This window comes from Canis aureus, chromosome 23 (assembly GCF_053574225.1).
Source record: "Canis aureus isolate CA01 chromosome 23, VMU_Caureus_v.1.0, whole genome shotgun sequence".
Classification (NCBI taxonomy): Eukaryota; Metazoa; Chordata; class Mammalia; order Carnivora; family Canidae; genus Canis; species Canis aureus.
Window position 1 is genome coordinate 50,527,772 of NC_135633.1, and position 14,417 is coordinate 50,542,188.

The following is a 14,417-nucleotide window of genomic DNA, read 5'->3' on the forward strand; positions in this document are numbered from 1 at the left end:
TGCATTGGTATCTGTCTCACTATTATACTGTAAGTGCCATGAGAGCAGAAACCATGTGGTCTTTTCTGTTACGAGTCTCCAATATATAGCACTGTGCCTGGCCCACATGATATGCCCGACAAATATTTGATGATACTCTTATCACTTTGCAACCACATTGAGGCTATGGCTTCCTTCCCTATGAGTATTTTAGTACATACAATTATTACATATGCTAAATACTTTCAGAGAGAAGTTACTTCTCTCCTGAGACCCTGAAGTAAATTTAAATCTGTGAAAGATAAAGGAAGCGAAATGGAGGGACCATTCATTACCAGAATGCAAAAGTAAGGATCAAGTACAGGAAAGCTTCAATATATGACAATATTGTTCTACTAAAGGTTTTTTTCCCCCTCTGTGTAAGTTAGTTCAAGCTCAAAACACATTTTTATAAGAAAAAATTACGAATTTTTATCTAGCTTTCTAAGGCAGTCAATTATTTATGATGCAATTGAAATACTGACCATTGACAATAAACAATAATGGCAATGAAAGAGCTTTCTCTTCTAAGTTTACTATGTACCAGGTCTTATAGTGGGACCACATTTGCCCAGAAAGAAATATGGCGATTGCAGTTTATTTTGTTTGTAGGAGATTATTTTGAATCCAAATCTGTAAGTAGAAACAATTAATATAGTTCTGAAGCAGCTCTGAACTTAAATCAAAATACTAAACTTCTAAGGCAATTTCTTCCCTAACTAGCCACATGGTCTTGTATAAATTGCATAATTTCTATGATCTTTACTTTCTGATACATAAAATAGGATAATTTTATGCCCTAATTTATAATTCTGAAATCATTTACTGTGATACATGTTCCATTCTAGTACCATGGACAAGTGTCAAAAAGGCCTTAACTTTACTACCCAAAGTTTCCAAATGCCACTTCACAGAAAAGCAAACAACCAGAGAAGTAAATAAAAACACTAACATTTTAATTTTTTAGCAATTTTCTACATTGTTAAAGATTTATTGATATATTTAACAAATTATCTTTTTGTCCTTTGAATTTGCAGATGAGAGCTATGAGTACTCCCTCATGATACTATTCATTTCACTAAGCAAGAATAAAAGACTTTTAGTGATATGCTTCCTCACTACCTACTGCTCCAGTCTCGTATCACTATCCTCGTATGTCTTCTGTTCATGCCATACCCTCATGCTATAGTTCCTTATTGCCTAGGTGTATTTTTTTCATTTTCTCTTATCTTTTCCTAGAATTCACATCCCTTTCTCTAACTGGTGAACTCTACTCATCTTCAGATACTTAGCTCAAACATCACTTCCTTTGAAAAGCCATTTCTAATGCACAGACAGAATTAAACTCTTCTTCAGTATTTCCAAGTACCTTATGCACACTCCATTGCTGCATATAGCACATACATTTGATTACATATCTGTCAAAGCTGTAAGCTCCCTTAGCTCAAAATGTGACATATAGTAGTCAGTCAATAAACATTTGGAATCCTAAACTGAATATCAAATGTTTAAACCTCTGTTATTATTTCCAGGTTTTTTATAGACAAGAGGGGCACAGCAACAGTCAAGTTATTGAAACACAGAAACCTCAAGCAATAGTACCACTCCCCGATGCTGGAGTCTATGTTATTGAAGTTCGAGCATACAGTGAAGGAGGGGATGGGACAGCTAGTTCCCAAATCAGAGTACCATCCTATTCAGGTAAGTTTTGACATAATAGGCTTAATCTGATGACCACTAACAATGGTAAATAGTGTAAACCTCACCAAAATTAATATGATGGATTGCATGGTTGAAAACTTTGGAAGTCCTTACCATGTTTAGGCATGATCATAAGTCTTATTGGTCATAAGTCTTTTACATCATTTTATTTAGTCTTAGTAATAATCGTATGAAAGAGATATTGTTCATATTTTAGGGAAAATTTAAGTAACTTGCCTAAGATCATACTAAGTTGAAGAACCAAGATTTAGACCCAAGTATGCTCGTCTCCAGGGCCACATATCTTCACCACTACCATAATTATTAACCAGAATGGGATTAAAGGAAGAGAAATTTTACAAATTTAGAAATGAGCAACCAGAGACGCCTGGGAGGCTCAGCGGTTTAGCGCCTGCCTTTGGCCCAGGGCATGATCCTGAAGTCCCTGAATCAAGTCCCACATTGGGCTCCCTCCATGGAGCCTGCTTCTCCCTCTGCTTATATCTCTGCCTTTCTTTGTGTGTCTCTCATGAATAAATAAAATATTTTAAAAAAGAAATGAGCAACCATTCCACTGAGGTAATAAGAAAAGGAAACCAAAGATTTAATAAAGTATGCAAATCTCTCATTAAGAAAATATTAGGCAATTTTCCCTAAAACCCTTGAATAAAAAATACTTAATGTGCATTTAATTCTGGGTAATTATGAACATTATTTATTGAGTAATCATTGTCAAGCAGAATTGTCAGCCTAAAGGAAAGTATCCAGTGACATCTTGTAGGACTCTGCATGTGGCTTTGTTGTATTCAACATATTCATTCATCAATTTGGATTAAAACCAAAAGCATTGCATATGATTTTTTTTGATGCCACAAAGTGAGATAGAAGGGAAATACAAAGAAGAAAATAATTAGACTGAAACGTTGAGGAAAAGCTATTGACATAATACTTGATAAATTCTTACCTAAAAATATCAGATGAGATAAGTAAATTCTTACATAAAAATACAGGATATTGTTAGAACAGTTGATAAAATTTGAATAATGTCTATACGTTAGATAATATATATCAATAAGTCTCTCTTTTAAAAAAATTGTACTGTAACTATATAAGAAACTTATTTTTAGGAACTATACATTAAAGTATTTAAGGATAGGGCAGCCTGGGTGGCTCAGAGGTTTAGCGCCGCCTTCAGCCCAGGGCGTGATCCTGGAGACCAGGGATGAGTCCCACGACGGGCTCGGGCTCCCTGCATGGAGCCTGCTCCTCCCTCTGCCTCTCTCTCTCTCTCCTCTCTATGTATTATCATGAATAAATAAATAAAATATTTTTAAAAATAAGTTTAAAGTATTTAAGGGTAAATGTACATCATGTCTGCAACTTACTTTCAAATGGCTCAGAAAAAAATGTATGTATTTATAGAGAGAATAGCAATGCAGCAATGATGAAACAAACATTTAAGGAATCTGGATGAATTCTTTGTTCTATTTTTACAACTTTTGGGTGCATCTAAAATTATTTCAAAGTGAAAAGTTATAATTAAAAAAACACAAGACATAGGAAATCTGACATTTTTCAGAAATTCAGATGAAAAGACCTAATAATTTAAATACATTGTGGCCACACTCAAGCTTAATACACTTTATGATTCATTTATAAAGGTATAGCTTCAAGAGCAAAGGACATAATAATGTCTATACATTGATTAGTACAAATGAACTGTTTGAATGTGGGTGTTAAATTTTCAACAGCACCTTGACAGACTAAAGATTATTTTTGATAAGTGAAAAAGATGACAACTCTCTGCTTGCATCAGAAGTCTCAAATTTCTAAAAACAATGATAACAATGAGTATTTACTGAACCCTGATAATGTTCTTAGCCTTACACTAGATGTTTTCCTTTTTTTTCTTAAGATTTTATTTATTTATTCATGAGAGACACAGAGAGAAAACAGAGACAGAGGCAGAGGAAGAAGCAGGCTCCTTGCAGAGGGTCCAATGTAGGACTTGATCCAGACATTCAGGGATCATGCCCTGAACCAAAGGCAGACACTCAACCACTGAGCAACCCAGGGGTCCTTCGGTGTTTTTTATATAATGTATTATCTTATTTTATCCTTCTAGCAAACTTCTGAGTATTCTATTATTCTCTGACTCCCCAAGGTTCTTTTCAACTCTAAGACAACCAGATTGTAAAATATCACTTGGACAATATCAGCCCCAAGTTTGAAAGTACTTATAAAAACATCGATTCTTCCATTGTATTGTAATTTCTATTCCGTGAAAAACAAATTGTCAACTTTTATGTTTTAGTTTAAAAAATATGGCTAGGGCAACCCATTTTCTGAGTTTTAATAAAGTGAAAATTCATAATATTGTCTATCTCAGATCCAACAATTGGTTTCATTCTTATAATTTTCCAAAAACCAAAAGTCCTAAGAAGTTCAAGGACTCACTTAATAGCTAGTTGGTTTTGCAACAGGGACTAGAACTTACTCCAGTGTTGTTGCTGTTTGTGTTTTGTTTTGATTTTTTATACAAAATAATCTTTTTGCTTTGTGGATTCTTTGTGAAATTTGAGATATAGCCCCTACTTAGCATTCTGAAAGTGAGATGTTTATGTAAAAGTGTCACTTTAGTCAATTTAACAAGGACTCTGCCACTCTCAAATAAACAGAAAAGTTGTTTTCACAGTTTTTATTTATGCTTATTTATGCATGCTTACATGCACATACCACTCCAGGGAAGCTTTGTCATCATGCCTTTCTTATAGTTCACATATGGCCATGCACTTCACAATAATCCCCTTTGTACAAGGTGAAATACATGTTACATTCTACAATGTGTTGATTAATAGTTCTATTAGTGCTTTAGCTATAAAAATTTTCAAAGGAAAGATTTGCTGCTGCTGCGTGTGTGTGTGTGTGTGTGTGTGTGTGTGTGTGTTTTACCAAGCAAATGATCCCTCAGCTCTTAAATAAACATCTGGATTAAAAATTTGGACACTATTTCCATAGCAAAAATCAAAATCAGGTCCATTAACTGTCAACTCTGGCCAGAGAAGATTTCTTGACAGAAGGATGATTTTAAAAATTAGTTGGTACATTTATTTTGATTAATCTATCATTAAAGTTTTAATCAAGGCCAATCATAAGAACATCTGTTTCCACTAATCCCAGATGAATGACTTTAAGCAAGTTCTGTTATCTAAGCTTCAGCTCCTTCATTGGCAATAGAGGGATAACAACAATATTTACTGCGTAGAAATGTTGTGAGGATTGAATCAGATGATATGTATAAGGGCTCAGTACAGTGCATTGCATATAGTAAGCACCCATTAAATACTGATCATGTTGATCATGTTGATGATACTTCAGACTGCTGGCTTGAGGAAGTTAGGTCTAAGGGTAGTATTTAGTTTGTGTGGAGCTTAATTATGTGGAGCTATCAAAACTACCTTAAACTAATCTGTTCAGATCAGTGTGTTTAATCAAACAGCTACTCTAGTACATTAACTGCATACAATGTGTTGTTCCCAAGAAGGAAGAATTTCTCCTGGGCATAGATAAGAGTAATGAAAGATGGCCCTCCTTCCTTTGCCAAGTTTGGTATGAGAATCTAGAATTTAAGCCTGCTCAACTGAAACAATCAAATCAGTGGCGAACCCATAAGTAACTTAAATAATTTTATTATTATTAAGTTCAAAAATTGACTGAAGTAATTGAATTATGAATTCTTATTGCCACAAACTTTTGCTAATTATTCTTGCTCCCTCTCCTGTATACACTATAGAAATCATTTTATCATTCATACCTGGAATTTGAGAAGTCACTGCATGATTGGTGAAAATTACACTAAATCTCCTGAGTAGATGTGTTTTTTAGAGGTGATATAGCCTTTTAACACAGTATTCCATATATAATTTTGCTTTTCATATAGTTTTTGGAAGCCTCATGCAATGTCTTGTTTTATAAGGACACTCATCAGAAACAAATGCATGTTACACTCCTTTGTCTTACATATCTAAAAACAACTCTTTCCTAGATCAAGCAAAATCAAAATAATTTGTTTCATTTAATACTTCTCTATTTTCACAGGTGGAAAAATCACTAGTGCCCAGTCGACCCTCCACACAGTCTCTCCATCTTCATTATCAATAACATTGCTCTTGGCATTGATGATTCCCTCAACCTCTTGGTGAAAACTGCAGACTTACTTTGCTTTGCTTTATCTTGAAAATAGCAGTGAATAGAGTGTAGTGTAAGTGGAGACCCAGGACCCTGGGATGAGCTTTAAAAACTTGGGACTACACCCAGTGCACTTACAGGAGGTTGGGGGGAATATTACTTATCCATCAGGTTTCTCTTTGGTTTTGTAAATGGAGAGGGCAGTTTTTGTTCCAATAAAATATGCAGATTGTATGTAATGAATTTTTTGCAAGCAAAGGTAATTTCTGTCAAATGTATTCTTTACTTTTTTAATATGTTGGAATTTGATTTTATAACTGATGACCATGAGTGTGTGCCACCCATTTTTTAAGTAAGTGGTCTCTAGCAGATCTGTTTCACATGGAAATACAAAACTGAGAATGAAAAGTTTGCTAAAGACTCTGAGTCTACTGTTTTTCATTTTCCCTTTGGATTACTATCCCAATTGACAAACTAGTAAGAGATATGAGAAAATACTTCAGTTGTGTGATCCATTATAGCATAAATACACAAAAAATTTTTTGAAAAATATTGTGTTACTGCATAGTGAAATAGCAAAATTTGTCAATATGCTTATTCTATATGCAAGTTCTGTTAGGGTAGGGAATAAGCCATTTACATTAGTGGAAAGTAAATAAAAAGTGAGTCCAAATGAATTTAAGTGCTATTGTTTTTTCATTAATTACTGTTATCTAGCTGCAAATATAATAAATGTTTATTTTTAATAACAAAAGATTAAAGTAAAAAAATATATGGTCACTAAAAACTGCAGTCACTGGTACGTTTCCAAGGGTGCTAATTTGAGAACAAAATAAATACAGGAAAGAGCTTTCCCATTTCCCCACCTACTGACAAAATAGATGTTGCTTAATAGATTAATAAAGTCCAAGGTTTTCTTCTAATTGCCAATGATTTTAAGGACAATGAAAATTTGTTGTTCAAATAATGATGCATACATATAGTTTGTGAATTAAAAAATGTTTTAAGCAAAATAAATAAATTTTGATTTTTTAAACACTTCCATGCATCACATACCACTTATAAAATGTTACCAACTATTAAAAAAAAGGCCTTTTGAATAAATTAATTTTTTTATTAAGCTGTGGAAACATGACCTCAGTACTGGGCCTCAGCTAGTCTAACTAGCCATAGACTGCTTGGGAAATGTTCCCCATTTGCTACTTTGAGGGGTCACCATGGACTACAGTGACTCTAGATAGTTGGAAATTCAAGTGAAAGCTTTCTACCTGATGATATATAGAAGTTCCAACTGCCACAGTTCACATCCACCCCAAAAAATGCCTGAAGGGATAGTTACTGTAAAGTCGAATGCCAAAAAGGAGCTTGGAGGAACTAGTTTTACAGATGATGTTAATATGAAAACAAAAATAGTTTCTTTTCTTTTATAAAACCTAAGCCTGTTAATTCTGTTTGTAACATCCTTAACAGTAAGCAAAATGAAATGATATTTACCTTGCACTCCTGGCTTTAGAGGTTAATCCTTATAGAATCAGGATATATTGGAATTTCTGTTCTGAACATCATAAAAGATTGTTTTCAGAGCCATAGCACAACCATCTAAGTTGGTTACTCATTCTGTTTGGGAGGAATTAATTCCAAGACACCTCTAAAACAAGAAGTGATTTAAAAGCTATTTTTAGTTAACAGATTATTATAGTAAATTACTACAGTTGTTGAATAGTGAAGCCTGTGAATAATAACAACCAAGTGACCTTCTTTGAGTGGGAGAAGACTTTCTTTGACCCTCCTTTGGAGTGGGAGAGGCTGGACTTTGCAGATAGAGGAATGCAAACTACTTAGCAGGCAAAATATGAACTCTCATGAGTACAGTGTAGCTTGCCGAAGCAAATTGTGCATCTGGAAAAAAAAGATATAGCAAGAATATTAAAGAATGGGCAAGAATTTTACTTCATATTTGCTTAATCAATTCATTTTCTTTATTTTCCATGATGCTTTATACTAGATTTAGTGAAGGACTTTAAGAATTAAGTTATTACTGAAACTCTCATAAAACAAAGCCCAATAAAATATGCCAACATATGGCAAATGCAAATTAACCAAGATTCCCAACTAACTGATGGATGGTGCACATCTGATAGAATATTTACATGTAGAATGTCTGATGTATTCTTGCAGGAATCAGAGATTAGGGATGTTTTTATTCAACCTGCACAGAATATGTATTTTGCATCCTAAACCTATAAAAAAAAGTTTAAATGTTTATGTACTTATGTATTACATACTTGTTACTTTGTAGAAAGCAGAACAGTATTCCTTATCAAGGTACATTATTTTTCAACTGCAGTACTGAGTGAGCTTTTTCTTGGATGGTATGGTAACTGCACAGTCTTAAATCATTAAAGAGACTGTATTTTTGTATAATGTCAATTGAGCTATGAAGGAAAAACCACTCCTCATATTAAATTAAAAATTTCATAAAGTGAATGTTTTGCATATCCAAACAAAGGAACTATGGACTCCATGTCAAATCATTAAATATATTGTATACAATCTGTATATATACTCTATATAATGGTATATATCATGTGGAAGGCACAGTCAGATAATAGTTCTGTGTACTGTTCTTGTAACATTAGATCTTTTTAATAAATAATTCTCTTTTTATTGACTTTTATCTTCTCTCCTGTCAGCTACATGAGTGACTTTATTTATTTCATGCATACCACAGTATGATCATGATTATGGTAGTGTTTTCATGCTGAAAATACCACAATGTCAGTACTTTGCATGCCATTATGATTTTAGGTTCAAAAATTTCCATAGATGTCCATGTTAGTTTCAATTCAAAAAGTAGAGGCCATGTCAAAAAGTAAACCGAAGAAGAAAAAAACAAATGGGATAAATTTAGGGTTAGACTCATGCTTTATTTCTTCTCAGGAAAGGACACTTCATCAAGTGAGCTTTGTAAAGAGTTTGTTAAATGCATAATTATGCTTTAATTAGAAATTGTCTATCCTAATCCACCCTAGGTATAATTCTTATAGAGTTATTTATTCTTTTGTGCTTCCTTAGCACCATGTGTAATTTCTGTTATACCAGCAATCATATGATTTACAATGATTTGTTTATGAATGCTTCCCCTCCAATCTCTAGGCTATTGATCCTCTAAGGGAGACTATACTATATTCATCTTAAGATTTCTTTCATCATTACATAAACAGTACCTAGCACATATCAACTGAACAATTAATTGGATTTAATTTAATGTTGGCCCTAAAATTTTCCTATAGAACAGGCTTCCTATACCTCGGTGATCATCTAAATCACCTAGGAACCCAAATATCAGAGTTCTGATTCGGTAGGCCAAAGACAAAGGAACTTTATTTTCAAAACCTCCTCAAATAAAAAAATGATACAACAATACTAAAGGGAACTGGGAAATAACTAGTAAAATTTTGCATGGATTTACTCTTTGACCTAGCAATCATATGTCTAGGTATCTATCCCTAATATAGACCAGCAAAAATATATTAAGGGAATAAACAAGATTCAAAACAATGAATATATGCTTTCTTTGACGTAAGAAGTGGAAAAATATATTTATTTGCTAGTACTCTCTAAAAGAAAAGGGAAGAATAAACTTCAGACTAATAAAAATTGTTGCCTATTAAGGAGGGAGAGAATGGGATGTAGGAACAAATACACAAGTAAGATCTTCTTCTCTGTACTTATTTCATAGTTTTGACTTTAGAACTATATATATAAATGTTTTACATTAATTTAAAAATTAAATTAAAAAAAACAAAGCAATCTCCACAAAATAATATAAACAGAAAATAATGAAACTAACTGTATGTCAACCAAATGGTTGATAAGTTAAAATTTCTCTTTGTGGAGAATTATAACCACGTAGATAAGTATTTCAAGTCAGTATTTTGAGAGTATATTCCTAATAATACATACATACCAAAGACCACACACACACACACACACACACACCCCAAAAAGAAATCTTGACCTACATTCATTATCTTGTGAATAGCATAACTATTATAATAATTTTTTAATTAGCCAATATATGAATATAAATGTTAAAGTATTAGAAGAATGGATTTTCAAGATAAAAGAGATACACATCTGTAAAATTTAAGTTAAATAAAACCTGTAAACTTTGATTTAGAACTATCAGTATGGATTCATAGTTCATTTAACCTTATTCTTAAAAATAATATATTTTTAGCTTTGTTCTACAAAAGTCTAGAAGAGCAGTGAACATCCTAAATGGAAAAATAATACAAATAAATCAATAATACACAAAATGTGATGTCCAATTTTCGTTTTACACCAAAGGAAATTTCTTGGAGCAATGGCTGATTTAAGGTCTCGGATAGGAAATGTATGAGATGAACCTGGGACTTTTTACTTACTTATAAAGACTATCATTTATGTGGAGACTTAAATACCTCCCACCAGGAAAGATGGGATAACTTGAGCTCAAACAATGACAGCAATGGTAGAAATACATATATCTACATATCTATGATTTCATCCTAATATATACACAAATCATTGGTCATCTCTGTTAGATGCAAGATTATTATTCTGAGAATTGTTATAAAAATATAAAAAGGGCAAGAATTGAATATTCTTCCAGTAAGAACTGCGTCTCAGGATAATCAAGTAGTTAATGAAGAGTAGCTCTACTTTATAGAAGAATCACAGCTGGGACTTCTGGGTGGCTCAGCGGCTAAGCGCCTGCCTTTAGCTCAGGGCATGATCTTGGAGTCCCAGGATCGAGTCCCACATCAGGCTCCCGGCATGGAGCCTGCTTCTCCCTCTGCCTATGTCTCTACCTCTCTGTCTCTCTGTCTTTCATGAATAAATAAATAACATTTTTAAAAATCGTTTAAAAAAAAGAATCACAGCTAATAAATGCAAAAGGAATGATAGAACTAAAAAAAATTACTCAGACAATGATTCTTGATAAATGTTAAAATCATTAGTTAAAATGCTGGTGAAGAACCCTGCAATAAAAATTTCAGGCTGAACCTACTGATTTTAACATCACTAAAAAGAAGACACAGAGACATTAATAAGATAGAATAGAAGGTAAGCAGCACTACCTCTTTAATATTCTTGCCAAAAAATTTCATCATGAACTTGAGTTTATGAAAACCTTAGCTCTAAAACTAATATTACACTGTGTGTTAACTAACTGGAATTTAAGTAAAAAAAAATAAGATTTTATTTATTTATTCATGAGAGACACAGAGAGAGAGAAAGGCAGAGACACAGGCAGAAAGAGAAAGATGCAGGCTCCATGCAGGGAGCCCGATGCAGGACTCCATCCCAGGACTCCAGGATCACGCCCTGGGCCAAAGGCAGGTGCCAAACCACTGAGCCACCCAGGCTGTCCTAAGTAAAAATTTTTTAAAAACCAAAACCAAACAAACAAACACCTGTAGGCCTAACTGCTGGTTAGCAGGAAATACTGGAAAATTAATGAACCCAAATAATACCACAGGAAGAAATCATCTAAATCCTGAGTGTGGTATATTCCCCAGGACAAAAGATTTAGGTATTCCAAAATAAATAGCATGAAGTTTTAGAGTAATAAAAGGAACTGTTAACACATTTAAAATAGCCCGAGAAGCAATATCAGCAGAATGAAATTGTTTAGACCTTATTGGGATCCTGATTCAAAAATAAAACAATCATAAAAAAAAAAAAACAGCTTTAAGACCATGTGGAAAGTTTGAATTTGGTTTGGGTACTAGAATAAGAAGAGGAAATAATAATGTTACTGACAGTTATTTTTTTAAAAAGACTTTATCAAAGATACATACACAGTATGTACAGATAAAATTGATATGATATCTGGTATTTGCCTTAAAATATTCAATATCTGGAATTTCCTTCAGGTCCCTTCAGTTTCAATGCAAGGGATCAACCAATACCTTGACCTGGAGCACTGGGTACTACCCTTTAGCTACAACTTGCAAAGCCAGGCGAACCAGGCATACCTCTAGGGCCCTGGTGCTTCTCACAAATTTGTATGTAGATCAAATGTCACAGTTCAGGACATAAGATCTGGCTTCCTAACTAAATCTTAAAAATACTGGATGATGTAGAATAAAAGTGCAAAAAGTTAATCCTCAGAGGGTCAACTCTAATCAGTGGGAAATTAGAAACAGATGAAGCCAAACAGATCGATGGACTCCTCTCTTTGCTCTCCTATGGGTATCCCCCAAAATAATTTCTTCATACAGCCTATTTGAAGACATCTCACATGGCCATGAAGATATATTTGGTAAGGATGTGGCCCCATCAAAGCTTAGCACAAAGCAATAAACTGAGTATACATCATCTTAACCTTGCTTTGTCTTCTTTCCTGACTTTTCTTTTTTTTTTTAGATTTTATTTATTTATTCATGAGAGACACAGAGAGAGGCAGAGAGATGCAGAGGGAGAAGCAGGTCCCTTGCAGGGAGCCTGATGCAAGACTCAATCCCAGGACCCAGGGTTCACGTCCCAGCGAAAGGCAAATGTTCAACTGCTGAGCCACCCAAGCATCCCTCCTGCCTGACTTTCTGTTGACTTTACTCATGTTCCCTGAGATTGCACCAAAATCTACTTAATAGGGAATCTGGCCTAGACAGTCTCTATTAATTAAAGGAAACCATGGCTTCCTGAAGAAATAGTTCATTTGAGGCCTAGGGCAAGAATTATACAAGATAAGCCTGTATCATATAATAGTGCCAGAAAGCAAGGAAGTTAAAAAGACAAATGGTGTCATGTTAAATGGACATAGGATCCACCTTGAAAATGTTCCCAGTGGAAGATGGAGAATAAATAAGATTTGGAATTCACCACCTGAATCTACTGATTAATTTTAGCATCACTAAAAGTGAGACATCATATGCTGTTGACCACCTCATATGTAATATGAAATCTATAATGCTATTATAAAGCATTCTTTATTTTTAAAAAATCCTGAATCCTGAATTTAGTTACCTTCTATATTTATCAGTTGCAGAAATTATAGGAAATAGAAAAAAATCTTTTTATGAGACTATAGAGAAGTAATTGGCCAAATCTGGAATGTGGGATACTCTTCAGGATCATGAAACATTTTATTTCATAAATCAATATCACTAAAAAATAAGGGAGGAATGGGGGTTTCCCTTTAAATGAAACTTAAGAAATTTAGTAAATTACAATGACCATGTTCAAATTCTGATTCAAATTAGCATTTATAATAAATTATATTTGTGAAATAGCCAAGGGAAATGGGATATGGACCAAATAAAACATTATACACTAATTTTGTTAGAAGTTATGGTGTATTGTTATTATTTTAGGTAATTTTTTTGGAAAGAGATGAAATGATATGATGGCAGGGATTTACTTTAAAACATTGCAGAATTAAAGAAGTATGAAGGAAAGGAGGGAAGAAGGAAGGAAGGAAATTGAAAAATATATATATGAGGAAGAGGGACACCTGGGTGGCTCAGTGGTTGAGTGTCTGCCCTTGGCTCAGGTCATGATCCTCTTATTGTTTTTTAAAGATTTTATTTATTTATTCATGAGAGACAGAGAGAGAAGCAGAGACACAGGGCAGAGGGAGAAGCAGAACTCAATCCCGGGACCAGGATCACACCCTGAGCAGAAGGCAGATGCTCAATCACTGAGACACTCAGGTTTCCCTACTAAACTATTAGGAAGAAATTTTACCAATTCTCTACAATCTCTTCCAGAGGATAGACACTAAGGAAATACTTCCAAACTCATTCTATGAGGCTAGCATTACCCTAATTCAAAATCAGACAAAAATATTACAAGAAAAATAGAGACCAATATCACTTATGAACACAGATGCAAAAATCTTCAACAAAATATTAATAAATGAAATACAACAATATACTAAAAGAATTATATACCATGACAAGTGGGATTTACCCTAGGTATGTAAGATTGGCTCAACATTCAATAATCAATTAATGGGGGATCTCTGGGTGGCTCAGCAGTTTAGCATCACCTTTGGCCCAGGGCGTGATCCTGGAGTCCCCAGGATCGAGCCCCACATCGAGCCCCACATCAAGTCCCACATCAGGCTCCCTGCATGGAGCCTGCTTCTCCCTCTGCCCGTGTCTCTGCCTCTCTCTCTGTCTCTCATGAATAAATAAATAAAGTCTTAAAAAATCAATTAATGTAATTCATCATATTAAGAAGCTGGAAAAGAAAAATCATCTGATCTTATCAATAGATACAGAAATAGCATTTGACAAAATCCAAAACCTATTCATTATACAAACTCTCAGTAAAATAAGAAATAGAATAACTTCTTCAACTTGATAAAGAATATCTACCAAAAAATCAACAGTTAACATCATATTTAATATTGAGACACTAGAAGATTTCCCTGAAGATTGAGAGAACAAGGCAAGGATGTTTCTTCTCACCACTCCTTTTCAACGTTGTACTGGAAGTCAAGAAAGAAAATAAAA

The 14,417-nt window shown here is 33.9% G+C and overlaps 1 protein-coding gene across 2 annotated transcripts in view; it reads left to right on the forward strand.

Annotated features, from left to right (window-relative positions):
* CNTN5 (contactin 5) overlaps positions 1 to 8,584 on the forward strand; it is a 1,290,695-nt gene extending 1,282,111 nt beyond the window's left edge. For both annotated transcript variants that reach the window (XM_077867587.1, XM_077867588.1), the window contains 2 exons: positions 1,551 to 1,719; positions 5,818 to 8,584. In XM_077867587.1, coding sequence (XP_077723713.1) covers positions 1,551 to 1,719; positions 5,818 to 5,921 — 273 coding nt within the window. In that variant the 3' untranslated portion in view covers positions 5,922 to 8,584. The remainder of the gene's footprint in view (positions 1 to 1,550; positions 1,720 to 5,817) is intronic.
* Positions 8,585 to 14,417: the final 5,833 nt, after the last annotated feature.